The sequence below is a fragment of the Taudactylus pleione genome, unplaced genomic scaffold (assembly GCF_031769625.1).
Source record: "Taudactylus pleione unplaced genomic scaffold, aTauple2 ptg000296l, whole genome shotgun sequence".
Taxonomy (NCBI): Eukaryota; Metazoa; Chordata; class Amphibia; order Anura; family Myobatrachidae; genus Taudactylus; species Taudactylus pleione.
The window spans coordinates 9,722,194-9,749,921 of record NW_028284698.1 but is presented as its reverse complement, the minus strand read 5'-3'; the positions used below and the strand labels follow the sequence as shown (position 1 = coordinate 9,749,921).

The window sequence follows — 27,728 nt, the reverse complement described above, 5'->3', positions numbered from 1 at the left end:
CGATTGGGCACAAAGTGGCCGCTCGTTAAGACATGATGGGTGTGCTTATGCCTTGGCGAGCGTTCGCTTCCCGTGGCGTCACTTTGACAAATTTGCATATGCATCCAGAGAGCATACGCAGATAGTGAGCGGGTCTGAATCATGCCCTGTGTTTCTTCTGGCCATTGCTTCAGCCGGAAGGGTGTCAGATTTGGGCGCTCTCTCATGTCGCCCTCCCTTTCTGATTTTTCATAGAGATAGGGCGGTGCTTCGCACTCGCCCTGGTTTTTTACCTAAGGTGGTATCTAGTTTCCACATTGAGGAAATCATAGAGCCGGCCTTTAATTCCCCAGTCCTATCAGCTGGTGAGGCCTCCTTGGATGTGGTACGTGCTACAAGGATTTATGTTGACCATACCAATTCATTTCGGAAGTCGGACTCTGTCCTACATGGTATCCATAAGAAGGGTTGGCCTGCCACTAAGCAGACTTTGGCAGGGTGGATTCGCATGGCGATTTCTGAGGCTTACATTCATGAGGGCCTTCCTGTACCATCCTCTGTTAAAGCTCATTCTACTCGGTCTGTGGGCCCTTTGTGGGCAGCTCGTCGTGGTGCCTCTGACGTTCTGCTCTGCAAGGTAGCCACGTGGTCTTCTGTCCATACCTTTGTGAGGTATTATGCATTTGATACCTTCGCCTCTCAAGATGCTTCCTTTGGGTGGCGGATTCTCCTTTCAGCAGAGGAGCGTCCCCACCCTTAAAGGATACTGCTTTGGGACATCCCCAAGGTATCCTGTGGATACCCTATGGACCCTGAAGTAGAAAATGAGATCTGGTAAGAGCTTACCCTTGTTATCTCTATTTCTACATAGTCCATAGGGTTCCACAGGACTCCCGCCCTGTCGCACCTGTGCTGCAGATGGGCTTTGCTGTGGTCACCGGTTTTTTCGTCTCCTTCTGGTGAGAATGTGATTCTTGTGTGTTCCAGAACTTTCTTCTCTCTTTCTTCTCCTCCTCCGGGCCTATGGCTTGTTACGTAACTGATTTTGCCTTGACTCGGGGGCGGGGTATAGGAGAGGGACCCCAGCGCATCCTGGGAGGCTGAAAAATTATCTCAGATGTGCCCAATGCAGCCGCCATCACCTATACCCCAAGGTACCCTGTGGAACCCTATGGACTTCATAGAAAGAGAGATAACAAGGGTAAGTTCTTACCATATCTCATAATAGATAGATCGAGATAGATATGTAGATAGATATCTATCTCTATCATCAAAAAAATAAAAATATGAGGGCGCAAATCACAACAATATTTCAAACATTAATAGAATGGAAAGAATGTCAGATGTATGTAAGAATTTTTTAGTAATCCACACCAATGGAAATGTCCAATATAGTCTCTATTAAGAAATTTTCAAATGACAGTCCACTTTTCTTTATTGCACTGGACCAGCTTCACGTGGCTCCAATTGGACTTTTCTAAACAAGACCCTCTCACCAAGAAAAACACCCAAGACAAATTGGCCCAATGGCCCACTGTTAGATCTTTGAAAACATTGTTGTAACTTTAAAAATTGTTGTCTAATAAATATATATATATATTATGAAAATTTATTATATAAAATGCTTACACAGTTTCTTCAATAATAAATATAGAAGACAATATGGAATCTGCTATTATCCCTCAGGGGCCACATTTTCAAAATAGGCAGGTTTCTCCCTGCTGATAATAGTTCACAACCCAACGCGTTTCATCTGTTAGGACTTCATCAGGGGTATATATCTTCAATTGAAGGTAAACATAATATAAAAAGGGTGTACAAAAACAATGGTGTGGGTTCTAAATGATCATAATATCAATTATATCGTACATACCAAATACACGAACTCCAGCGGAAATTTGCAAAGTATTATCCTTAAGGTTGTCCTTGAAATGGACCTATGTATAAATTTACATTTCATGTTGTAATTCCAAAAATGTCAATCTTACTTCCTAACAATAAGTTGCACCTTTAAAGATTATACACAGAAATATTGTACATACCAAATTAGGACATAAATCCAGAGTGAATATAGTACAATGCTGTCCTTTAGGATGGACCTATATATTAGAAAATTTCTGTCAATCAATACAGTTTCTAGGGATATTCCACATGATTTACACCAATACAGTTTCTTGGGTTATTCCACATGATTTCCTTATAATTTATATCAATAATTATACCTCCATTAATTGAGGCTACCGTATATCATATTTAGAACATCAATCTACCTAATGAAATTAGTGATAATAAACTTGGTCATATATATACACCAGTATATACCTGCATACATATACATTAATATTACATCCATGTCAATAATTTATATATCACCATTAACAATACTAGAAAAATAACAAGATACAGCATATACATGACATAAATACAGCCTTTACTTAACCAGGATTGTACTGGAAAAATTCAATAGGAATCAATGTACTCACTAGTTGATTTGAAGAAACTCCACAGACTGTGATGCGCTCTGATCCCTGGATCAAGCTATAATGAAAGGTTTGCTCTATCCCCCTTTATATCCTCAAATGGGACAGATGTCACTTCCTGTCAATCATTCTGGGGAAAGTTACTATCAATCGATAAAACCTCCCTTTTAAACTTCATAAAAGTGTCCTCAATAACTTTTACAGCTTCCTAATAACAAATATCTTATAAATATGATTCTCCCCCATAGAAAATTTTTAATTGCAGTGTTAGCTTGAAACGCCGGGAAATCTGCATTTCCGGGTTCGTTGCCCAGCAGCAAATGCGTGTCAAATGACATAAAGACTCCGGGTTAATTCCCCAGCTATATACTCGTATCAACTATCTCCACCTCTTATAGATTCACTACAAATAAGCTTACACTCCTGCTAATTGCGGGAGCTTTAGCTGCCATAGTGTTCGTACCGATATCACAGTGCTTGCGCTCCAACAGCCTCGCGTTCCATCGGCCATCTTTTGCTCACTACCAATGTGTTCCAGCGGCCATCTTTGGCTTATTCCTAGTGCGTTCCAGCGGCCATCTTAAATTTTACGTCTGACGTCGTGATAACTACCTGGACATCTAATAAACTTGCGTTCTAGCGGCCATCCAGGGCCTGCGTTCCAACTATCTCAATGTCCCAAAATAGGCAACATGATGGCTTAAATACCAGCAATAATCTTAAATTGGCGTCTTCAGCAACCCTCACCTAGATTAACAATATATCAGCTGGAATTAACAGTGAAATTAAACTAAACCAGCCCCTTTTAAATAAAGTGACCTAGCAATCAAATAGCCATATTCCCAAATTTATATACCTCGTAAACCAAAATTAACTAAAATGGTGCTCATAAACAATTAGAATTCTATATTCACCTATATATCAAATAGTGATGTTAAAATTAACCAATAACCCCAAAAAATGTATGTTTCATTAGTGAAAAATATTCATATGTATAACCTATACGTATATCAATTAGTTTTATTAAATTATTTATATACAACTCAAATTTACTAAAACTCATATGAACTAAATAATATATATTCACCCACTCATATTATAATAATAAAAGATATAGAATATGTTGATAATCTCTTAAAGATCCAGAATATTTCTAATACATTCACTGGTTTTACAAGTGATGATTCATTCATTAAACCTATTTAATACCTATAAAAAGGACACTATATCTATATTTTCATTAAGCCCATTCGGGGCTAAAGAATTTAGAGTATATATCCAAAATGTTTCTCTTTGAAAGTAAAAGATCCCTACTCTCGCCTCTCGGGTCACATTTCACATGTTTTAAAATAGTGAAAGAAAAATCTTTGACATTGGACTTATGGAATTCAGTAAAATGGCACGGAAGACTGTGTTTTTAGCTGTTTTTTTATGTTGCGCATATGTTCTTGAATGCGAAGCTTCATACACCTTTTTGTTTTTCCAACATAATCCAAATTACAGCTGCATCTGATTTTGTAAACCACATAGTCTGTATTACAAGTAACAATTCCCTTCAGGGAATACATGGTTTTGTCCTTGAATTCCCCACTAAAACTCTTTTTTTTTATCCATGAATTTGCAGCATATGCAACGATTACAGGGATAACACCCATTTCTCTTACTTAAAAAATCTCCACTAATGTTACTTATTCCTTCAGAAATATCTGATTTCAATGGTTTAAGCCATCTAGGAGCTAAAATATTTTTCAAATTGTTAGCTCTCCGATATGTCAAATTGGGTTTAGGAGGTAAATGTGGACCCAATATATATCATTTGTATGAATATGAAACATGAAATCCTCAATTTTGCAACTATCAACTCTCCAGATCAAAATAAGATCATCTATATATCGTTTATAAAACTCAATATTACTCAATTTGAAGGGAGAGTTGTGAATGAAAATTTCTTCCCATTCACCCATCAGCAGATTGGCATACGATGGGGCAAATTTTGTCGCCATCGTAGTGCCCTGTTTTTGGAGAAAAAAAAGATACCCTCAAACTCAAAAAAAAAATATGGTTCAAAATAAATTTGATACTATTAATAAAGAAAGATATCTTAGCTGGTGATTTATCAGGATACGCCATTAGTACTTTCCTAACGGCCTCCAATCCTTTAATGTGAGGAATTGATGAATAAAGGGCCTGCACATCTATGGTTATCCAGTAGAATTCAGACAGCCATATTTTATCTTTTATTTCTCTTAAGAGGCTGGTGGAATCCTCCAAGAAAGACTTGTTTTACATAAGGCTGTAACTTTAAATCTATGTATTGTGACAGATTTGCCGTTAGAGAATTAACCCCAGCAATAATTGATCTCCCTGGGGGATTAGATTTATCTTTATTAACTTTTGGAATATGGTAAAAAAAGAGGCATTTTTGGAAACCTTACATACAAATAGTCACTCTTTTTCATAAATAATATCTCTTCGCTTCAGACAATAGATTGAAAAGTTTTTCCTGAAATAGGCCAGTAGGGTCTTCAGATAACCTAGAATAGGTAGATTGATCATCCAATATCTTATAGTCTAAATAAGTTTGTCTATCCGGCAATACCACCGCTCCTCCCTTATCTGCAGATTTAATTATTATACTGTCATCCTTTTTCAACAGTTTAATCGCATGTTTCTCATTAGCTTTTAAATTTATTTTATATTTATTATTTTGTAATTTAATTGATCTGAAGTCATCTTTAACTGATTGGAAAAAAAGTCTAGATGGCTTCCCCTAGATTCCACTGGGTAGAATTTGGATGGCAGTGCGACTAAAGGTATATATCTCTATCTGTGTGTGTGTATTCAAGACTGTGTCCGATCACTGGAGGAGACGGCATTAGCTGCCGGGCAGGGGGAGAAGGGGGTGGGACTGCTGCCGGGGACAGGGCAGCAGCCGCGGCTACCAGGAGCCAAGCAGCGGCGGCTGCTTGTAGTCACAGCCTCGCCGGGGGAGGAGTTGGTGGGAGTGCTGCTGGCTCCCTGAGCCAGGGACAGAGCAGCGGCTGCTACTTCCGTAGGGGGAGAAGGGCACCGCTGCTTGCCCGGGCCAGGGTCCCATCAGGGCAGCCGCGCTGGGAAGGGGGGTCTTGCTGGGTGCACGATCACTGTGGCCAGTAGTTATCGGGACACACTGGAGGGGCAGCCACGGGTGCAGATGTACCAGCAGGTCCCTCTGATATAGGCGGCTGCGGGAAGATTAGCTTCACGTAGCCATCTAGTGGGCATTTCTTCACTGGTCACATCAGATGCGACCATGTCAGGGAAAGCCCAGTCTGTTGTGGTCCCATCTGATGCGACCATGACAGGCAAGTGGTTAAAGTTCAAAAAAGATCTGCGAGCTTTGACCTCTTCCATAATTTAAAAACATGTAAGGAGAATCTGGTAGAAGACGTTCTTACTAAGCTTATTATCTTTTCCCTCATGGATAGAGACAGTAACATTGAATATACTACAGAAACAGCGTGTGCTCCATCCTCAGTGCTATAGCAAACATTAACATATGCATGTGGCTTATACGGATGTGTCCTTGCTCATCTGTTGTTGTTGTTGTTATCCTTTATATGGCGCCACAAGGGTTCCGCAGCACCTTACAGAAACCGTACATAAACCGTTCAAGAAAACCGTGACATACAGTACAAAACATTGCAGGGTAAATATATAGTATATAAATATTGGAGTATAGAGTAGTGAACAATATAAGTAAAGGAAGGAAAAATATGAGGGAAGAGGGCCCTGCTCATGTTAGCTTACATTCTAAAGGGGAGGGTCAGACAGACAGGGGTGACACAGATGGGGTAGACTATGAGCATGATGGGACAGAGGGTTAGGATGACAGATGGGTGGATTCCTATTTTACAGTATGTGAGGAAGTCATTTGGAGTAAGATTTACGCCACTGACATCCTACTTTACGTGAGTTATTGTAGGTGTCTGTGGAAGGCCACGGTTATTTAAGTTTACATAAATTTTGATCGGTAGCTGGAGCCACTTCATCAAGGGCTATTTTAAAGAGTTTGGGCAAGGTGTGAAACCAGCAGTCTCAGGTAAATGTGGAAATTGGTGAAAGTACTGTAGTTGTTGTAAAGAGATGTTCAGATGTAGAATAATAAGTTGTGCTCGAGTGTGGATTCCACAAGGCACATTTATTGATTTGGAGGGTGATGGGAGACGTGAGGTTTGCAGCATATTTATTACATAGTAAGTAGCCTCAATACGCCATGCAGCGCGATATGCCTGACATGAGTCAGCCGTCTGGTCCCATGCAACTCTGCTAGCATCGGGTGTAATTTGACCCAAAACGTGCCCAAGTCCTAATGTGGTGCGACTAGGACGCACCAGGCGACTGCGCTGATTAATTTGATATGTGACACTTAATATCTGTGTGCGACAGACTCTAAAGGGAATTTGGTGTGGAATAAAGCTGCGGCCGCTGCATTTCAGCACTTCGTATGCTGGATTTTCAAATGGTGGGGGGGGGTTCATTATATAATCGATCAGCGGCACTCAATGCTGATAAGTTCCCATGCAACTGTGGTCCGACGTTTTAATGTTTAAAACATTTTCCTCAAGGTACATAATACAAAACAAACACCCATATTTATACACAGACCACAGCCGTCCATTGCGCCGGTCCACACGAAGGCACAACTATGATGAAGTCACTAGTTTCGTGGGAGCCGGCAGACAGGACAGCCCACCATGTGACTGCAAAACACCGTGATAGGGTGCGAAAGAAACCCCAGCAATATAACCATGGAAACATATAAACAATAACAATGCATTATGGGACTGATTAAGGATTGCAACAGCGCTCGCAGTTGGGCGATTGTTGCATACTCCGCATGCTAGAAAGCAAAACTGCGATTACACACTGATCAAGCAGACCACTCAGTGTCATCGCAGAGTGACAGGCAGTGAAAGTTTGGAGGTAGTTGGAAAAATACAGGCGCGCCTGTCCGCTTGAACGCTGTTGCATGGGCATGTGTAACTTAGCCTTTGCGATTGCATACGCAGCTTGAGTGCTCACTGCGTGCAACGAGATTAGCAATTTCTAACTAATGTCAGGACTGCTGTAATTTTGCATGAGGTGCCGATGGTACTTGATGATGTTACTGGTGTTTATGGAGGTTTGCAAGGTATTGCAGATGTGCGATAGCAGTAGTGGGTGGGCAGTATATGTCTCTATGCTGGCAGCGCGATGGCATTAAGATAGCATTCATTAGCATATTTTTGCAGCAGTCCTGCGTGCGATTACGGAGCTGCAATCACAATAGCGATCCTTAATGAATCAGGCCCTGTACAAAGCGAATGAAATCCTAGATGACCAGTTACATAGGTAAAACCCTCTTGTAGATAGAGCTGGACAATAAATGACAAAAATAAAGATCGTGTATGCAGACAGCATCTATGAAAGAGGTACTAATCATAACTGAACAAAAGTGTGCGGATGCAGCGATCTATATTAATATACAATACTGTGCAAAAGTTTTAGGAAGGTGTGGAAAAAATGCTGCAAAGTAAGAATTCTTTCTAAAATAGAAGTGTTAATAGTTTCATTTTTATTGACAAAATGCAAAGTGAATGAACAGAGAAATCTAAATCAAATCAATATTTGGTGTGAGCACCCTTTGTCTTCAAAACAGCATAATTTCTTCTAGGTAATCTTGCACAAAGTCAGAGATTTTGTAGGTTTATAGTCAGGTGTGTGATTAATCAATCATACCAAACAGGTGATAATGATCATCTTCATATGTAGGTTGAAACAGTCATTAACTGAAACAGAAACATCTGTGTAGGAGGCATAAACTGGGTGAGGAACAGCCAAACTCTGCTACAAAGGTGAAGGTGTGGAAGACCATTTCATGTCACAGGTCATACACCATGGCAAGACTGAGCACAGTAACAAGACACAAGTTATTTATACTGGTCTCTCCCAGGCAAAGATTTCATAGCAGACTGGCATTTCAAGATGTGCTGTTCAAGCTCTTTTGAAAAAGCTCAAAGAAACCAGCTACGTTGAGGGCCGTAGATGCACTGGTCAGCCAAGGAAACTTAGGGCCTGATTCAGAGCCGAACGCTCTGACCAGAGCGCTCGCTCTGAATCAGGGCCCTCCTACATGAAAATGGAGCGGCCTTATAAAGGCTCGCATAGCTGTCGGTTACCACCCACAGCTTATGCGAGCGTCCATGATGATGGTCAAGACCATCGCGACCATCGGGCTTGCGACTGAGACCCTGCGGTAGGGTCTCGCTGCCGCAAGCCCTGGAGTGATTTTGGCTCTATCAGAGCTCTATCAGAGCCAAAATCACTCCCACTGACATCACTAGTGATGTCAGTGGGGCCGGCTTCAGACGGTAGGCGTTCCCATGGGAACGCCTCCGTCTGGCAGCCACGCCCACCAAAGGGTGCGTGCTGTCAATCAACATCGACAGCACGCCCCCTTTGGTGCGAGACCCGGAGCAACGGAGAGCCCGTCGCTATCCGGGTCTCGCGCATGTGCACGACTGAGCTTCCTCCGTCGTGCGCTTGCGCAGTGGGGCAACATCGACCCGCTTGCGAGCGTCCTGTGCTCGCGAGCGGGTCTGAATGACCCCCTTAGTGCATGAGATGAAAGACACGTCATTGGAAGATGTCCAGCAGTGCCATCAGCTCAGAACTGTCAAACCAGTGGGACCCAGGTACACCCATCTACTGTTCGGTGAAGTCTGGCCAGAAGTGGTCTTCATAGAAAAATTGCGGCCAAAAAGCCATACCTTCGACGTGGTAAAAAGGCCAAACGTCTCAACTGTGCATGAAAACATAGTAACTGGGGTGCAGAAAAATGGCAGCAGGTGCTATGGACTGATGTGTCAACATTTTAAATATTTGGCTGTGACAGAAGACAGTTTGTTCGCCGAAGGGCTAGAGAGCGGTACAATAATGAGTGTCTGCAGACAACATTAAAGCATGGTGGAGGTTCCTTGTAAGTTTGGTGCTGCATTTCCTCAAATGGAGTTGGGGGTTTGGTCAGGATTAATGTGTCCTCAATGCTGAGAAATACAGGCAGGTACTTGTCCATCATGCAATACTATCAGGGAGGCGTCTGTTTGGCTCCAAATGTATTCTGCAGCAGGACAACGACCCCAAACATACAGCCAATGTCATTAAGTACTATCCTCAGCGTAAAGAAGAACAAGGAGTCCTGAAAGTGATGATATGGTCCCTACAGAGCCATGATCTCAACATCGAGTCTGTCTGGAATTACATGAAGAGACAGAACGATTTGAGCAAGCTTACATCTAAAAAAATTTGCACAGTACTGTAGGTAAGTGTGTGTATATGTATGTATGCGTGTGTGTGTGTGTGCATGGGAAGCGGCTAAACATCAACCAGCATCTTCCTATTTAGCTCATGTCAGTCAACTTAGCCCTGCAACAGAATTTTTTTCACTACCGTTCAAAAGTTTGGGGTCACTTAGAAATTTCCTTATTTTTGAAAGAAAAGCACTTTTTTTTTTTTTTAATGAAGATAACATTAAATTAATCAGAAATACACCCTATACATTGTTAATGTGTTAAATGACTATAGTAGCTGCAAACGTCCTGGTTTTTAAAGGAATATCTACATAAGTGTATAGAGGCCCATTTCCAGCAACCATCACTCCACTGTTCTAATGGTTCATTGTGTTTGCTAAGCGCGTTAGAAGACTAATGGACGATTAGAAAACCCTTAAACTCTTGTGCAATTATGTTAGCACAGCTGAAAACTGGTCTTCTTGTAAGAGAAGCTATAAAACTGGCCTTCCTTTGAGCTAGTTGAGTATCTGGAACATCACATTTGTGGGTTTGATTATACTCTCCAAATTGCCAGAAAGAGAACTTTCATGTGAAACTAGACAGTCTATTCTTGTTCTGAGAAATGAAGGCTATTCCATGCAAGAAATTGCCAGGAAACTGAACATTTCCTACAACGGTGTGTACTACTCCCTTCAGAGAACAGCACAAACAGACTCTAACCAGAGTAGAAAGAGAAGTGGGAGGTCCCAGTGCATAACTGTGCAAGAGGACAAGTACATTAGAGTCCCTAGTTTGAGAAATAGATGCCTCACAAGTCCTCAATTGGCAGCTTCATAAAATGGTACCCGCACAACGCCAGTGTCAACATCTACAGTGAAGAGGTGACTCCGGAATGCTGGCCTTCCAGGCAGGGTGGCAAAGAAAAAGCCATATCTGAGACTGGCCAATAAAAGGAAAAGATTAATATAGGCAAAAGAAAACAGCCATTGGACAGAGGAAGATTGGAAAAGTGTTATGGACAGACAAATCGAAGTTTGAGGTCTTTGGATCACACAGAAGAACATTGGTGAGACGCAGAACAAGTGAAAAGATGCTGGAAGAGTGCTTGACGCCATATGTCAAGCATGGTGGAGATAATGTGATGGTCTGGGGCTGCTTTGGTGCTGATAAAGTGGGAGATTTGTACAAGGTAAAAGGGATTTTGAATAAGGAAGGCTATCACCATTTTGCAACGCCATGCCATACTCTGTGGACAGTGCTTGATTGGAGCCCATTTCCTCCTCCAACAGGACAATGACCCAAAGTACACCTCCAAATTATGCAAGAACTATTTAGGGAAGAAGCAGGCAGCTGGTATTCTGTCTGTAATGGAGTGGCCAGCACAGTCACCAGATCTCAACCCCATTGAGCTGTTGTGGGAGCAGCTTGACCATATGGTACTCAAGAAGTGCCCATCAAGCCAATCCAACTTGTGGGAGGTGCTTCAGGAAGCGTGGGTGTAAATTTCTTCAGATTACCTCAACAAATTAACAGCTAGAATGCCAAAGGTCTGCAATGCTGTAATTGCTGCAAAAGGAGCATTCTTTGACGAAAGCAAAGTTTGAAGGACAAAATTTATTATTTCAAATTTTATTTATTCAAATTATTTATAACCTTGTCTTGACTATATGTTCTATTCATCTTGCAACAAATTTGATAAGTCAGTTTTCTTGTAAAACCCAAAATTGTTTGGGTGACCCCAACTTTTGAACGGGGGTTTGTGTGTGTGTGTATCTCTCTATCTCTATGTCTGGCACTCCAGAAAACACTGAATTAAATACCTGGGTGCCCTCCCCGGGAAACAAGCAATCTCCAAATTCAGCTAGACAATACAGGCGACACTCCTCGGATTTTTCACTAAAACATCACCAAGTGTGGTCTTATATCTGCCAACGTGTCAAATGTTACTTTATTTACATTTTCGTCTAGATAGATATATCTATCTATCTCTATATCTCTCTCCCGTGCAAATAACCTGCAATGACCAACTTAAAAAAAACTATTTTAAAAGGTTAAATCGCTCTATGCAACACTAGACCCGAAAAGGTGTCGAAGCTGGATAATTGGCTGAGACAGAATCTGTTTAAAATTAAATCTGCACAACGCCATTTTGCGAATGGCCGCCCAGCGCCATTTTAGCGAATCTCACACATAATTATATACGGCGATGCTATTATTTAGCATCCTGCGATTCCCTTGCAATAGAACATTGTTAAAAGTCCCCTTTATATAAATGCATACATTGAAATAAACATATGATCAACCCTGCAAAACACATACCACTGTGTACTCCACTAACAGTCGGACAACGCTAACTAGCGTCTTTTCTTAATACCCCAATAGTTACACACTGCACACTTACATAAAAAGGTTCCCTAGCATTAAGGTTAATATTTTAAGGTTTTATTAATTATCAGTAATGTTGTGAAAAACATGTTAGTTGATATCTAAGGTTTAGTACATGATAAGCAGACCGTGTTTGGTGTCATTCTAAACCACTGTCTCTTTGCAGATTTCCGGTTTCATCGGTGAGATCGCAACATGTGTCTGCAAATTATGGATCATAGAGAGTTAGGCATTAAAATGTACTCTGTAATGCAGCCAGGTTAGATTTGCAGCGGGAAAATGGACACAAAGAGCTGTTGGAGGCTGGACTGTGACCATACGAACTGACCTATGAACTGTACTGTAACAGAAGAACCAGGAAGAAGAACCAATGGAATCATGCCAACCTGTTCTATTGTATTGCCTATCTCTGTAAGAGTATATATGCAGGCTCTCTGAAACTAGATGCCAGTCACCTTTTTCTTTGCTGTTGACGGAGTTTTCATCTTTGATGCCGGGATCTGGATCCAGAGCGCATGCGTATGTAACGACTGTACCTTGTGACTGTATAATTTGTTTGCGCTAATTGTAATTTAGATCACAGTGTGTAACTCTGCTTTTATGGTGAATAATAACTTTTTGTGCTTTGGAACCACAATCAAAGTCTGAAAGCAATTATTTCTTGTGTGACTCATAACTCTAAATAGCGACATTTTAGAGTGTATAGATAGGTAGGAATCAATAAAGGCAATACCAAATCAATAAATGATTATCCAAAAAAGGGTCTGAGTGGAGCACAAAATAATCATACAGGGAGTTTGTTCACATTGGACAAACTATCTAACATGTACTCTGAAAAAAGCTATACCCAATATAAAGCGAATATCCTATAGGGAAAATCTGATATATTATCGCCTGGAAAAAAAAAAAAAAAGAAAGAGAAATAGCAAATATCAAAAAAACTGAAAAAGTATTCAAAAGGCAAGAAAACAGAAAAAAAGGTTTTTAAATACTCCACAAAGCAACTTAAATAGACCAAAGATTAGTCTACTTCTAAAAAGCAGGAGAAGCCCAAGGACCAGTTAAGCTCTTTTGGACAAAGGGTTTCCTGTCAGTGAATCCATCTACATTCTGCATGCAGGAGCATTCATGATCTGTATTCCCCTCTTGATGGAACCCTATCACGATGTTTTGCAGTCACATGCTTTGCAGTCACATTTGTCCTGTCTGCCAACTCCCGCGAGACTAGTGACCTCATCATAGTACCGTCTTCGCGTGGACCGGCGCCATGGACTGCTAGGGTCTCGGTGCAAATATGGGTAAGTGTCCTGTGTTGTGCACCTTGAGGAAAATGTTTTAATAAACATCAGACCACAGTTGCATGGGAACTTAACTTATTAGCATTGAGTGCCGCTGATCGATCTTTACATGTGAGTGAACCCCGGAAGTTAGTTCATATGTGAAGGGCATCTGCAATATATTGAGCATTTAAAACACCCCCCTCCCCCCTGCAAATTGTTACTTGAGATACAGGTCTCAGACCTGTCCGTTATATCGACTGCTTCCATTCCCACCAGAGGTTTGGGTGTTTTTTTTTTTTTCAGGCCGTCCTCTAGGTGCAGCCACTAATTTGTTCTTACTAGGTGGCTCCATCGAACCTCCCCTGGGTTATCTGGTTTCCTCAAAAAGCTCCTTTAGGAATCTTTGGTTCCTTGATTACGGTGCACATTGCTCATTCGTTGCTTTTTCCTACTTGCCATCGCTTGGTGCAGTGGGTGTTTTGGAGCGCCTTGTCTTGTCGCTCCCCATCTCTGATCTTATACTTGGATCGGACCTTTGTGCGATCTCGCTTGGGTTCCTACCAAGGGTTGTGTCTCTGTTCCCCATCCTACCTGGGATTATGGTTCCGGCTTTCTGCGTTCCAGATTCTACGCCGGAGGATGCCTCCTAGGGATAGGGGCTCTCCAGTATTTTTTTTTCAGTGGACAAAGCCAGAGATCGGTTTCTCTATGGTCCGGTAGGATTTTCACAAATGAGGCTGGCCGGTTCCCGAACAGATTTTCCTGCTGGCCCTGCTTGTCTATCCGCCACCCTCTGTGGCGGATCTCCTGTTCCTGTTGTGGTGACTGTGTTTCACACCAGGTCAGTGGACCTTCTTGGGTGGCTCAACGTGGCGTTTCTGCAGTACAGCTTTGTACAGCTGCCACATTGTTCTCTGCCCACACTTTATTTGTTTCTAAGCAGTTGTCACCTTTTGCGTCTTCGGACTCAGCCTTCAGGCAAATGAGTTCTCCATGTAGCTCAGGAGCGTCCCCTCCCATAGGGGGAACAGCTTTAGGACGTCCCAGAGTGATCCCTGGGCCCCCTAGGATTTCTTCAGGGTCCATAGGGTCCACAGGATCTATCGGGGTAAATAGTGGGAACGTACCATTGCACCAAACAGCTTACAGCTTTGAAGCTCCCAGCATGCACTGGTCCTCCTCCCTATATACCCCAAACTAAGATTTACCTTAGTTTTTGAACTACTGAGTTTAGCAGTACCAGGCGCCGTTAATGACGCAGGTACTGTGACTCCTACTGTCTCCGCCGACACACCACTACCGCTATGTGCCCTAAGGTTTTCGGTGTGCCTCAGCTTGGCTTAACTAGAGGCTTTTGCTGAGGTCCGGACTGCAGTCAGGCACGGAGACGGCAGGTAAGCGATTCCTCACGGGGAATCGTGCACGGCAGTCCTGGCATCCGGTGGAGGCGATACATTGGGTGCAGCTGCGGGTGAAGGTCTCGTGTGACGTGTCCTCACTAAGGCAGCTGGGTCCATATCATCTGTCACCGGGGACGGGTAGTAGACTCACTAGAGGCCAGTGTGTACCCGTGCCGTCAAAATCGCAGCTTAGGGGGATATAGGCGCTCCCCCGGCTGCTCCTCTCCCCAACCCAGACGCAACTTTCGGTATGGATTTTGGCATCTGGTTTGCTATATTTGACCACCTCATGGTGAGATGCTCGCATATAGCATTGTGTGTGTGTGTGTACTGCTGTAGCTGTTGGTCTTAGAGGTTGGTCTGTCTCCCTGTATACCTCTACTTTTGGTCTGGTATATAGCACTCTATATCCTACCATTAACTCTGCGTGGCTGGTTAGTTGATTCAGAGTCCATTTGCAATAGCAATTGTGTGTACTTATGCATTGTATGTGACTTTAATGCTAGCTGCTGTATTTGTACTGCCTTTTTGTTTTCCAAACTGTTGGTTATACCTATCACTGTGTTTCTCCTCATTCCTCTGAAGGGAGTGGGGTGTTTTCATTGATAGGGTCACATTGTATTTATACTGTACACCTTATACCATTTATACATTTGTCATGTCTAAAGGTGAGAAGGATGATATTCCAGTACTAAGATCATGTGTGTCTTGTTTGGCAGGCCTGTCTGAGCAGGATGTTAACCAGGATGGATTGTGTAGGGACTATTGTAAACGGCTACCTGTTCGATCCGGTACATCTGCTCCAGTGCTAGAGCCACCCGGGTGGTATCTGGTTTTGTTGGACTTGGTGGACAAAGTCGCAGAAGCTCCGGCTGCGGTATTTCCTCATGCTATGGGGTGTTCACAGAATTTGCATCCTTCTATATGTATGTCCCCCATGAATTCCTGTTGGGTTAATTCTACTGCTCACTCTAGTCAGAGTATGCCGCCGTCTTTAGCTCCTCAGCAGCCAGATAGACAAGTGGCAGTAAAGCAGGAGCATAATAAAGGTTCCCAACAGTTTTTGCTTCATGACGACCCGGACTCCTCTTCAGACTCTGATACTCAGAGTTCTGGGTCTTACTCAGTAGAAGAAGACCATCAGTCCCTTTGTGAATGTCCCTCTCTGGTGAGAGCTGTTAGATCTGAGCTCAGTACAGAGGAAGAGGAGGCTCCGCTGACAGCCAAGGCTTCCGTCTTTAGGCGTCAGAAGGTGGCTAAGGATTATTTTCCTCAGTCTGAGCAACTGACGAATCTCATGTCTGAGGCATGGAGTACTCCTGGTAAGCATTTCCATGCTACAAGGATATAACCTCTCGATACCCATTTGAACTTGGTCAGTATAACAAATGGGAAGTTCCCCCAACGATAGATGCTCATGTCACAAGGTTGATTAGGAGTGTTACGTTACCCATTTCTGCAGCATCCTCCTTTAAAAGAGGTTACAGATGAAAAAAAAAACTTGACAATTATTTGAAATCAATGTTTCCATTATCTGGAGCTATTACCAGACCAGCTATGGCTGTAGCCTGGGTAGCGAAAGCTATGGAATAATGGACAACATCTCTGGAAGGTACTATGCCTGATTCTACAAGAGAACAGCAGTCTTTTCTCTAAAATTTCACAGAAAGTCTCCAGTACTTGACGTTCTCCCTTCCATTTAAATAAAATATCGTCAATGTATCTGGCCCAGAACACCAGATTTGCCCCGAATTCACTATTCCACACATGTCTAGTTTCCCACATGCCCATAAATATATTGGCATAACTCGGGGCGAATCTGGTGCCCATCGCTGTACCAGCCTTCTGTAAATAAAATCAATCCTTAAAATGGAAATAATTATTTTCCAGAATAAAACTTATCCCTTTCTTTAAAAAATTCTGGAGTTCCAAATTAAGATTGCTCTGTTCTAAAAACACCGTTACTGCCTCTAAGCCAAGCTCATGCTTAATAATTGTATATAAAGAGCTGACATCGGCAGTAATTAAAAAATAATTTTCCTGCCAATCAATAGTCTTTAATAAATTGAAAACATCCGTTGTGTCTTTTAAGATGGGATTTATTCTTTAAAACTAAGGGTAGTAAGTAGTGGTCTATGAACTCTGAAAGATTTGCAGTCACTGAGTTGACCCCAGATACAATGGGTCTCCCTGGGGGGTTCAAAACATCCTTGTGAACCTTCGGTAAAATGTACAATACAGATATTGAGGGTTCTTGATTAATAATAAATTTAGATTCCGACTCAGTTAATGCAGATTTCTTTACATATTCACCAACTAAGTGGATTAAATTACTTAAAATCCTTTGTGTAGGATCCCCTCGTAAAACTTTATACATATCCGCATCCCTCAATTGTCGCAAAACTTCAGTCTCATACTTATTGCAGTCCATAAGTACAACCCCACCCCCCCCTTATCTGCTGGTTTAACTATAACTTCCCTGTTACTCTTAAGATTTTCTAATGCTTCACTTTCTTTTTTAGATAAGTTATAACAGATCTTTCCCTTTGGTAACTCTTCCAAATCCTTCTGAACCATTTCACTGAATGTTTCCACAAAATTTACTATTGTATGCTTAGGATAAAAAATAGATCGAGGTTTAAAATGTGTAGATGAACCCTGCTCTTCATTATTAATCGTTTCTGTATCAACCTTTAATGCAAAAAACCTTTTAAGGGATAGTTTGCATATATATTTCTGTAAATCTACAAACAATTTAAATTTATTCAAGTTGCTAGATGGTGCGTATTTTAAGCCTTTTTCTAGCACTGAAATTTCATGTTGCTTTAATATGATTACTCAAATTAAAGATTTTTACTTTACTCTTTTTTTACTCTGATATCTTTCTCTGATCCTTTTTTACTAGGTTCTTTCTCTCGCTTTTTCTAGTTTTTTACCCTCTTTTTTTTTTTGTAGTTCCTGCCTTTCAGTCTTCAGATCTGTCTATAGGTGAAGCTTCCCTGGATGTGGTTCGAGCCCTTCATATACGTGGATCATACTAACTCCATCAGGAAATCAGATTCGCTCTTTGTGTTATATGGGTTTCGCAAACAAGCAGACTTTGGCTCGCTAGCTGCATATGACTATTTCTCAGGTCTATACACAGGCTGGTCTCCCTGTCCCAAACAAGGTGACCGCACACGGTCTGTGGGACCATTGTGGGCGGTTAGACATGGCACCTCGGCTGAACAGCTGTGCAAAGCAGCAACTTTGTCTTCTGTCAATACTTTTATCGAATTCTATGCATTTGATACTTTTGACTCCCAGGATGCTTCCTTTGGGCGGCAGATTCTCCTCTCTGCGCAGGAGTGTCCCCATCCTTAAGGGAACTGCTTTAGGATGTCCCCAAGGTAGATCCTGTGGACCCTATGGACCCTGAAGAAGAAAATTAGAGCTATGGTATAACATACCTCATTTCACTTTTTCTTTGAGGTCCACAGGGCACCCACTCTGACGCACCTGGCCTCAGTTGGGATCTGTTTTTTTTGCTTTTTCGTATCACTGATTCCCTCTTCATATGTTGAGTGTTTCTTGTGTGCGATGTACTTCCTTCCCCACTTTCCGTTTCTTGCCGTTAGGCTTGGTTACAAACTGAGGGCTCGATTCAGACCCACTCGCTAAAATGCCAACGCAAGTCAGGCCATCGCATGGCAAGACATTAGCATGCCACTATGTCTTGGCGTGTGATCGCTTTGCAGATGCCCACCATCCTGTCTTAAGACGCCCACTTGCGCACGTCATCTCCAGGAAGTGTATGCAACAATCGGCACATCGGGTACCATCGGATGCGATCGCATCGCTTGAGGCAAACCATACCCTACCGCTAGCACTGCGCGCACTTCAGTATAAAAACCAGCCAGGTGACGTGTACTATGACGCTGCCTCTTAATTATGCACGCCTCTGAAACGGCGTTAAGATTCTCAGGCACGCCTGCGTTTACACCAACCACTCCCCCGTTATTAATGTCCAGCCCCTGTCACCACCCACAAACCGCTTCTCCTGTCACTCGCTCTGCTGGGCTGTCTATGCAGAGTGAGCGAACGCCTCGCGATCTCTCGCACTGCGATGCATACGCACAATGCCAAAATCTGCCAGCTACAAGGGAATGCATCCTAGCGAACGGGTCTGAATGCCTGAGGCTGGGGTATATAGGTAGGAGGACCAATGCATGCTGGGAGCTTCAAAGCTGTAAGCTGTTTGGTGCAGTGGATTGTCCCTCTACATATCCCAAGGTAAATCCTGTGGACCCTACGGACCTTGAAGAAAGAGAGTTAACTGAGGTATGTTATACCATTACTCAAATTATTTGGTCTTGCCTTGTTAAATCCTTTACTTCGACTCCCTAGGAGGCACAGGGCGCCCACTTTGACGCACATGGCTTGCGTGGTTTATTTTCTCTGATGCCGGTTCTTGGCTCATCTTTCTCTGACTTTGTTCTGGGTATGTGCCTGTCTTCTGTCTCCTCCTCCTTATCTCGGCTCCTGCCATTGGCTTGATAACTTAAACTGGCTGGCCTGTGGGTGGGGGCGAGATATAGTGGATAGGGAGCCTGGGGGCTGCTATGAAGAAAATGAGTAACTGTTTGGTGCCCAGACTCTCCTCTCCAGGCTATACCTAGACTGATCCCTGTGCCCTTTAGTGAAGAAAAGGATTTAACAAAGTTATCAAAGACCATCAATCCTCATTTTGTATATGACAGTTTATTGTTCTAGCATAACTCCTTATAATTCATGTGGTATAAGCTTATAGGTAACTAATTTTATAGCTGCCAAGTTTACTGTGTTCCAAAATCATGCGGTACGATTAACATCATATTTATGTGGCTATATAACATAAGGCTATAAAATGTTTGTTTAAAAAAACTATTTTTGCTTTTGTATTACAAATGTTTTGTAAAGTGGTCAATTTACAAAAGCGAGCATCAAAAAATTTATACTTGCAACAATATTTTTTGTATATATGTAGCTAACTGTAGGACTGTTGAAAAAGACAGTTTATTATTTTTTTTTAATTATTATTTATTTTAACTTTGTGCTCGGGTATTTTTCAGTTGTTCTACTGCCAAATTCACCACAATGAGATCCGGAAAATATGTGTGACTTTTATGAGGAAGAATGAAAAGCTCTTTGAATCTGTAAGTTCTGTTTTCATTAACCCTCAGTTTTGTAAAATACAAGGCTCTTGTCGTTTATCTCCAAAGCTGATCTATGTGTGGCAATCCAGAGTTGGTTATATTTTCTTTCAGTGCCCCTATTAGCTCTGTAAAATACTAGTTGACATTTGAAAATCATTTTCATTTGCAGAGTAGTTTTGCTGTTGTTGTGCACAGTGGCTTAGCTAGGCACCAGTGGTCTTTGGTACTAAATATGCACAACCATCAATTTTAAATAGCATATAAATACAAGTTACATTCTATAATATATCTTATTGAAGGTGTCTGATCTTTCTCAAAGTTTCAGTTTTTGTTGAATGTCCTTTAGATAGGAGAGAGTATACTTTCCTTTTATATAGTGCACTCCCAAATATATTGCCAGCTCCATGATGCCAGTTCCCAGGGGGCTGCCACTCAAATGTGGTGTTCAAACAGCCCTTTGTCATAGGAAAACAATACCAAGCATGTGATGTAACATTTGCAGCCGTAGTAATGACCACCCCCTTTTTTAAGGTATGCAGAGCAGCTATTAATGCCAACTGTACACGTAAGTATATCAAGTTTAGATTGAATAGGCTTTAGCACTATCGAGTTAATAGTATGCTTATGCACTTCATACAAACCTTATACAGCTACTGTATCCATTTTGCGCACTGACTTGAGACACCTAGTTCGATTTCCGTACTACGTAGTTTTTCTTTAATTGTGTTTTTCTTCTTCAGGGTCCATAGGCTCCACAGGGAGACCTTGGGGGGTGTGGGTGATGGAACTGAATCTGGGCACCACGCAGTTATAGCTTTCAGCTCCCAGGATGCACTGGGTCCACTCTCTCTCTACCCCGCCCCCAAGACAGAGGCACCTTAGTTTCGTTGGTGCCCGACCGTAGTTGGGTCACTATTCTCGCAGGGGGCTGCTTAGGCAGTGCTTAAGCTGTTTATTTTATGATCTCTTTATTTTTACTTTACCAACGGAGAGCGCGCAGCAGCAGCCTGTCCGTGGAACATCTGCGCTACCCCTCCGGAGCGAGATGCCAGTACTGATCTGGGGATCACGGCAGGCATTTCGGGGGTCAGTGCTAGCCAAGGCCCCCACGGAGGACCCAGACTGCAGCTGGATATAAGGGGATAGGTGACCCTTGCAGTCTATACCTCCGGTCTCAGGGGACAGACTGGAGGTTGCTCGGTGTGGACGCAGGCTCTAGCCACCGCAATCCACTAGACCACCAGGGACATTGGGTGCGGGAACCAGTGTCCCGGGAGTTAACAACCAGCCAGGGGAGACTGCTTCCTCGTTTTAGAGGCTCCTCCCCTCAGCTCAGGGCGCCATTCCACTGAGGTCTCGCCTATTTTCTTTCAGTGGCACAATTGCAGCTCTTTCAGGGTAACGCAGGGTCCGGTCCCCCTACCAACCTTTCCCCGGAGTCAGTGTATGTATCGCTATAGCCTACCAGCCACTGAGTCTGGGTAGTTGAGTATAGTGCCAATTTGCAGTAGTATTTCTGCATTGTATGTGACTTGTGCAACGCTGCCTGTCTGTTTCTATCCTCTACTGTCAGTATATATCTTTCCCTTTCTTCCATGGGGTCCGCAGCCAATACGTTGAGGTATGAATCCCGGTCACCAAACAGTTAATACAAACGAGCTCTCTGCTCCCTGGATGCACCAGGTCCCTCCTCATATACCCCACCCCCTGCCTCAGGTAGCTTCCTGTTTGGTGTGCACACCACATAGACAGTGGGACTGCAGGAGCAGTCCCACAGACGAGTATAACAAAAATAAAAAGTTTTACTCTCCATCAAGGCGAGTGGTCTGAGCTGTTCTGGAAGCAGCCTCGCATCTGATGGGAGATGCACCGGCCACCAACTACAACTACCTCCTCTGGCACCGCACCGCTGGCCTTGGCAGGTCCAAGGCTAGGGCTTTGGCATGGGCTCTCATGCCCTGGACCGCATCCGGATAAAGGGGATGGCAGGTAAGCGGGTGGTCGCGGCGGCCGCTGCTGACGCTGGGACCACGTGGCGGTCCGGCCTCCGGCAGTGAGACTGGCCAGAGGTTAGCTGCAGTCAGGGGCAGAACAGCCTGTCGCCTACACTAGACCGCCGGGATGTGATGTTCCTGACAAGCCGGGGCTTGTGGCGGCGGCCATGTCAGTTTACCGGAATTATGGGTAATGACCCCTCGCTATTACGAAAATGCGTTGACATTCTCAAAGAACATTAATGGATTTTTAGGAAGGGAAGTTCCCTGTTAAATTAATGGGAGAATGTATGTACTGCTAATCCGGTCCGGATTTTAGTTACCGGTAAAGAGTATTTTTATGCTTTATAATCTTACATGCCTACAGGTAAAATTGTAATGGTTTTATGTGAGAGGGTTACCTACACCTTATTTTATGTATATGGCACCTTGAATACATTTGTTTTTTAAAACCTTTTTTTTTAGCAAACTTGTTAATGGAATGATCATGTGACCCAGGTATTGGGCCTAAAAGACCATGGTGGTTTGTTGCACTTTACACCCTGACGAAGGATATACATCCGAAGCGCGTTGGTGAATGAAAGGGACACCACAGGGTCCAGTTCCAATTGTGTGGTAATATACTGATTTGACCAGCATCCCCTAACATTTTTTTCCCGGGATTAGATGTGGGAGGAAGGTTTGGTTTTGACTTTCTTTTCTTCTGGTATGGTCTGAATTGGAACAAACCATCTGGTCTGGAGTGTTTCCTTTGAAGTTTTTTGTTTTTTATACTGTTTAACTCATGGAGTTCATTTTTAAAACTTGTTTTAATTTTTGGGAATAAATGCTATCAATGTGCTTGGAGTCATTGGAGAGAGATTTTTTTATTAATTTGGAATTCCTCACACCTAAAAATATACCTTTTACGGGAACAGACCTATGAGATATTAGGTGAGTGTCGCCCCATTGGGGTTTATACAGATAAGAAATAAGGAAGCATTGACTGACAAAGAAACCTTTTGAGGAATACATTTTATCTTGCCTGGGTGAGTCCAGAGATTTTCCTGAAGTTTCTGGAAGTTTTGCTCCTATACCATACTGAAAGTGTCCCCTTCTTTTGAATTGTCTTGAGAGTTACAGGACATCGGTAGATGTTCTTCCGAAAAAAAAGGGAAAACTGAAGGGAGAACATCTGATTTAATTTCTAACAGCGCTTGTTTACCATTCCATATATGTGATATTTATGTATTGTTTCAAGATTTGGTGCTCTTGGGAGTTGGTACAAAGCAGCAGCTAGGCAGCGCAAGTCATTTTACTTCTTTGTTTATATTTTGCTATGTCAGTTTACCGGGCAGGTCCAAGCAGCATAGGGGACGTCCGCTTCCCCGGCAGCCTCTCCCCCCAATCCCCACGCTAGTCCAGTCTTCTGGCGCAGCGGGGTGGGTTGCTCTTCCCAGCCTCCATATAGGGCAGCCAGCGTGTTGCTCTATATGGAGGCTGCCCTATATGCTCTCAGAAAGCTGTTCCTTCAGGACGCTGGACAGTCTCCCTGTATACCTTTCCTACTGCTGGTTCAGGTTTTACAGTGCTCTATCCTACTAAGCCTAGCGCTGATTATGGTAGCAAGAGCTTATATGCGTATGACTCGCAGAAGTGTTTATGCATGACATGTGATTGTTGTTCTGTGGATACTGTTTCTTATGTAAAAGAACTGTAATTCCTGTTAACTATCACTGTCTTTCCCCTTATCCCTTACTACAGGTGTGTGGGTTGAGAGTAGAAAGTCAGCACATATACTCTCAGAACCTTGGCATAGGTTAATATGTCTAAAGAGTCTGAGGGTCAGGTGGCGGGACCCCCGTTGCTGATATCCTGTATACCCTGCAAGGCAGGCTTATTCCCACAGGACTTTCTACAAAATGGACTTTGTGGGAACTGTTTTAGACAGCCACCACACCAATTAAGTTTACCTATTACAGGCCCTGAGCCCACTTGGGCATCATTTTCTCAAGTTATGGCTCAGGTGGCGGAGCATCTGGCTGCCCCGGCACCACCGGTTTGGGGTTTGCCTCAGCAGAGGACTGTGCTAGGTGGGAGAATCCACCATCGGTTAATGCGCATTTGGCGCAGCTGATTAAGAGTATCACTCTGCTAATACCAGCGGCTTCGCTAAAGGAAGCCACGGATAGGAGACTGGAGAGTTGCCTCAAATCAACCTTCTCACTGGCAGGGACAGCCACCCGTCCAGCTATGGCTACTGCTTTGGTAGCAAGAGCTATTGAGGAGTGGGTTAAAACTCTAGCAGAGTCCTTACCAGATGCCTCTAAGGATCAGCTGGACATGATCTCCTTTATTAGAGAAGGGGCGTCTTATCTGGGAGAGGCCGCCTTAGACGCAGGGATCCTTTCCTCTAGGGTTTCAGTGGAATCCCTGGTGGCACGTAGGATTCTCTGGTTAAAGGATTGGAAGGCGAATGCCGGGTCCAAGAAGGCCCTAGAATCCCTTCCATTCACAGGGGGAGTTTTTTGGTCCAGAATTGGATAAAATTGTGGCCTCCATGGCAGCCTCAAAGACGGCAGATCTGCCATCAGCAGCTTCGTCTAAACTTAAACGGGCGTCCTTTCGGGGGTTTTGGCCACAGGGCAAGGCCAAGGGTCAGCCCTCGGCGAGATTTCCACCTAAAAAGGCGGGACCCAGGAAGCCCTGGCAGAACAAGCGTCCAGGTTCTAGAGTCCAGGATAAACCAGTGGCCTGATGGGACGGGCCTCCCTCAGGGGGATCCCAGGGTGGGGGGCCGACTGCTTCGGTTCTCAGAGGCTTGGCATCTCACGACTGAGGATGCCTGGGTTCGAGGAGTCTTTCCCGAGGGTACGCCTTGACGTTTTGGAGGAGTCCTCCTCAGAGATTTTTTTGTGTAAACCCACAGGAGGGTTCAGAAAGGACTTTGGCCCTTCAAAAAGCAATTCTTGCTTTACTAGCTTTGGAGGTGGTGGTTCCGGTGCCAGGGAATCAGTTACGGGAGGGGTTTTACTCTAATCTGTTCTTGGTTCAAAAACCGAATGGGTCATACCGGCCCATTGTAAATCTGAGAGGGCTCAACAAATTTATTCGAGCCTCCGTTTTCCGGATGGAAACGTTGCTATCAATTGTGTTGGCAATGGAGCAGGGGGGACTATATGGTATCCTTGGATATACAGGATGCCTACCTCCACATACTAATCACACAGGCCCATCAAAAATTTCTTCGTTTTGCGGTAGGGGGAGACGCCAGGGTGTCAGAATCTTGCCTTACTTAGACGATCTCCTGTTGCTAGGGCAGTCCCTGCAGCAGTTACAGGATTATTTGGGGCTGACAGTATCACGTCTGTACAGTCACGGCTGGGTCATAAACTGGAAAAAAGTAGTCACCCTGTCCGGTACAACAGATGTGTCTCTTGGGGGCAAGATTGGACTCTGTGGTGCAGAAAATATATCTGACGGAGGAGAAGATTCTTGCCTTACAATCGCGAATACGCAGACTGCTCCGCAACAGACAGATATCTGTTCTAGTGGCAATGCAGGTGCTGGGGTCGATGGTGTCCACTTTCAGTATGGTGGAATACGCTCAATTCCACTCCAGACCACTGCAGCAATTAATTCTGTCTCGCTGGAACAAGGATTACCGCACGATCAGGTCTCAGTTGCTGAGTCTCTCTCCAGAGGTGCGTTTGTCCCTGTCCTGGTGGTTGCAGACAAAGCATCTCAGGCAGGGTCGCCCCTTTTGGGTGTCGGATTGGGCGTTGCTCAAAATAAACGCCAGTCTTCAGGGTTGGGGGGCGATGACTATGTCACACACTTTCCAAGGAAAGTGGTCAGTGGCGGAAAGCCGGCTACCGATAAACATCCTGGAACTAAGAGCTATATTCAAAGCTTTAGTTCAGGCTCAGGAAATCCTAAAGGACAGCCTGGTGCAGATACAGTCAGACAATCGCACCGCAGTTGCCTTCCTAAATCATCAGGGGGCACATGGAGTCGGGCTGCCTTGGCAGAGGTTTCAAAAATCCTGGTGTGGGCAGAGGGTCACCTTCCCACGATATCTGCCGTGTTCATTCCGGGAGTCCTGAATTGGGAAGCAGACTTTCTCAGTCGGCAGGAGATAAATGCAGGAGAGTGGGCCCTACATCCACAGGTTTTCGGAACCTCGTGGACAGGTGGGGTCTACCAGAAATAAATCTTATGGCGTCAAGAAGGAACAACAAGGTTCCTAGGTACGGATCCTGGACCAGAGATCCGAGAGCCGAGTTTGTAGACGTACTGGCAGTAAAGTGGTGTTACAAGCTGGTATATCTGTTCCCGCTGTTTGATCATTCTGATGATTCTGGGAAGAAGAGCAAACAAGAGGGCAGTACCGTGATATTAGTAGCTCCGGCATGGCCGAGGCGTCACTGGTTCACAGATCTACAGTCTCTCTCCATAGACACTCCATGGCCTCTGCCATTGAGACCGGATCTGTTGCTACAGGGTCCCTGCCAGTACCCGGATCTTCATCGGCTATCTTTGACGGCATGGCTCTTGAGGCCTCCGTCTTGAGGAAGAACGGGTTTTCTGAGTCCGTTATATGGACGATGCTGAAGGCACGGAAACCATCCTCAGCTCGCATCTACTATAGATGGCATACTTTTCTTTCAGTGGTGTGAACTGAAAAAATATGACCCAGAGAAATTTCTGATCTCGAGTGCTTGATTTTCTTAAAATAGGTCTGGAAAAGGGGCTCCGCCTGGCCTCTTTGAGGGTACAGGTGTCTGCTCTTTCGGGTCTGGTTCCAACAAAAAATTGCCCTGAGACCAGATATAAGGACCTTTTTCAGGGGGTGTTGAGGATTCATCCTCCCTTCGTTCCCACGGTTGTTCCGTGGGATTTGACTCTAGTTCTGGGGCTATTACAGGCTCCTCCGTTTGAGCCTTTAAATTCAATAGACATCAAGTGGCTAACAGCAAAGACAGTATTTCTTCTTGCTATAGCATCTGCACGCAGAGTATCGGATTTAGCTGCACTTTCCTTCCGTGCGCCGTTCTTGGTGTTTCATCAAGATAGATAGTACTAAGTACTAGGGAGGGTTACCTTTCCGAAAGTAGTGTCTAAATTTCATATCAATGAAGAAATAGTAGTTCCAGCTTTTCAGGGTACAGAGTCTCTCGACAGGCGTGGCTTCCCTGGATGTGGTCCGTGCGTTGAAAATTTATGTGAAATGCACTAGCAAGTGGAGGAATTCTGATTAACTTTGTGCTTTATGGTTGTCATAAGCGTGGCTTGCCAGCCAATAAACAGACACTGGCCAGGTGGATTCGCATGGCAATTTCATTGGCTTATACACAGGCTGTGCCTGTGTATAAGCCACTGCAGTAACTGCACATTCTACTAGGGCGGTAGGTCCGTCGTGGGCGGCCCGTCGGGGTGCTTCTGCTGAGCAATTATGCAGGGCAGTCACATGGTCTTCCATCCATACCTTTGTCAAATTTTATGCCTTTGACACCTTTGCCTCTCAGGTTGCCTCCTTCGGGCGTAGGATTCTCCTCTCTTCCGAGAGTTAGGAGCGTCCCCGCCCGTAGGGTTAGTGCTTTGGGATATCCGAAACGTTTTGGCTGTGGACCCCGAAGAAGAAAATAAGAGTTATGGTATAACATACCTTTTGTTAACTCTTTCTTTGAGGTCCATGCACCTGTAGTTCCGGGGGGGGTTCCCGTAAAAATGTTTTCTCTTGA

At 43.8% G+C, this 27,728-nt stretch overlaps 1 protein-coding gene across 9 annotated transcripts in view; it reads left to right on the top strand.

Annotated features, from left to right (window-relative positions):
- The window catches only part of LOC148511705 (UDP-N-acetylglucosamine transferase subunit ALG13-like), a 263,195-nt gene that overhangs the window by 24,167 nt on the left and 211,300 nt on the right, over nt 1-27,728 (top strand). For all 9 annotated transcript variants that reach the window (XM_088482840.1, XM_088482846.1, XM_088482847.1 and 6 more), the window contains exon 3: nt 19,928-20,011. In XM_088482840.1, the coding sequence (XP_088338966.1) occupies nt 19,928-20,011 (84 nt within the window). The remainder of the gene's footprint in view (nt 1-19,927; nt 20,012-27,728) is intronic.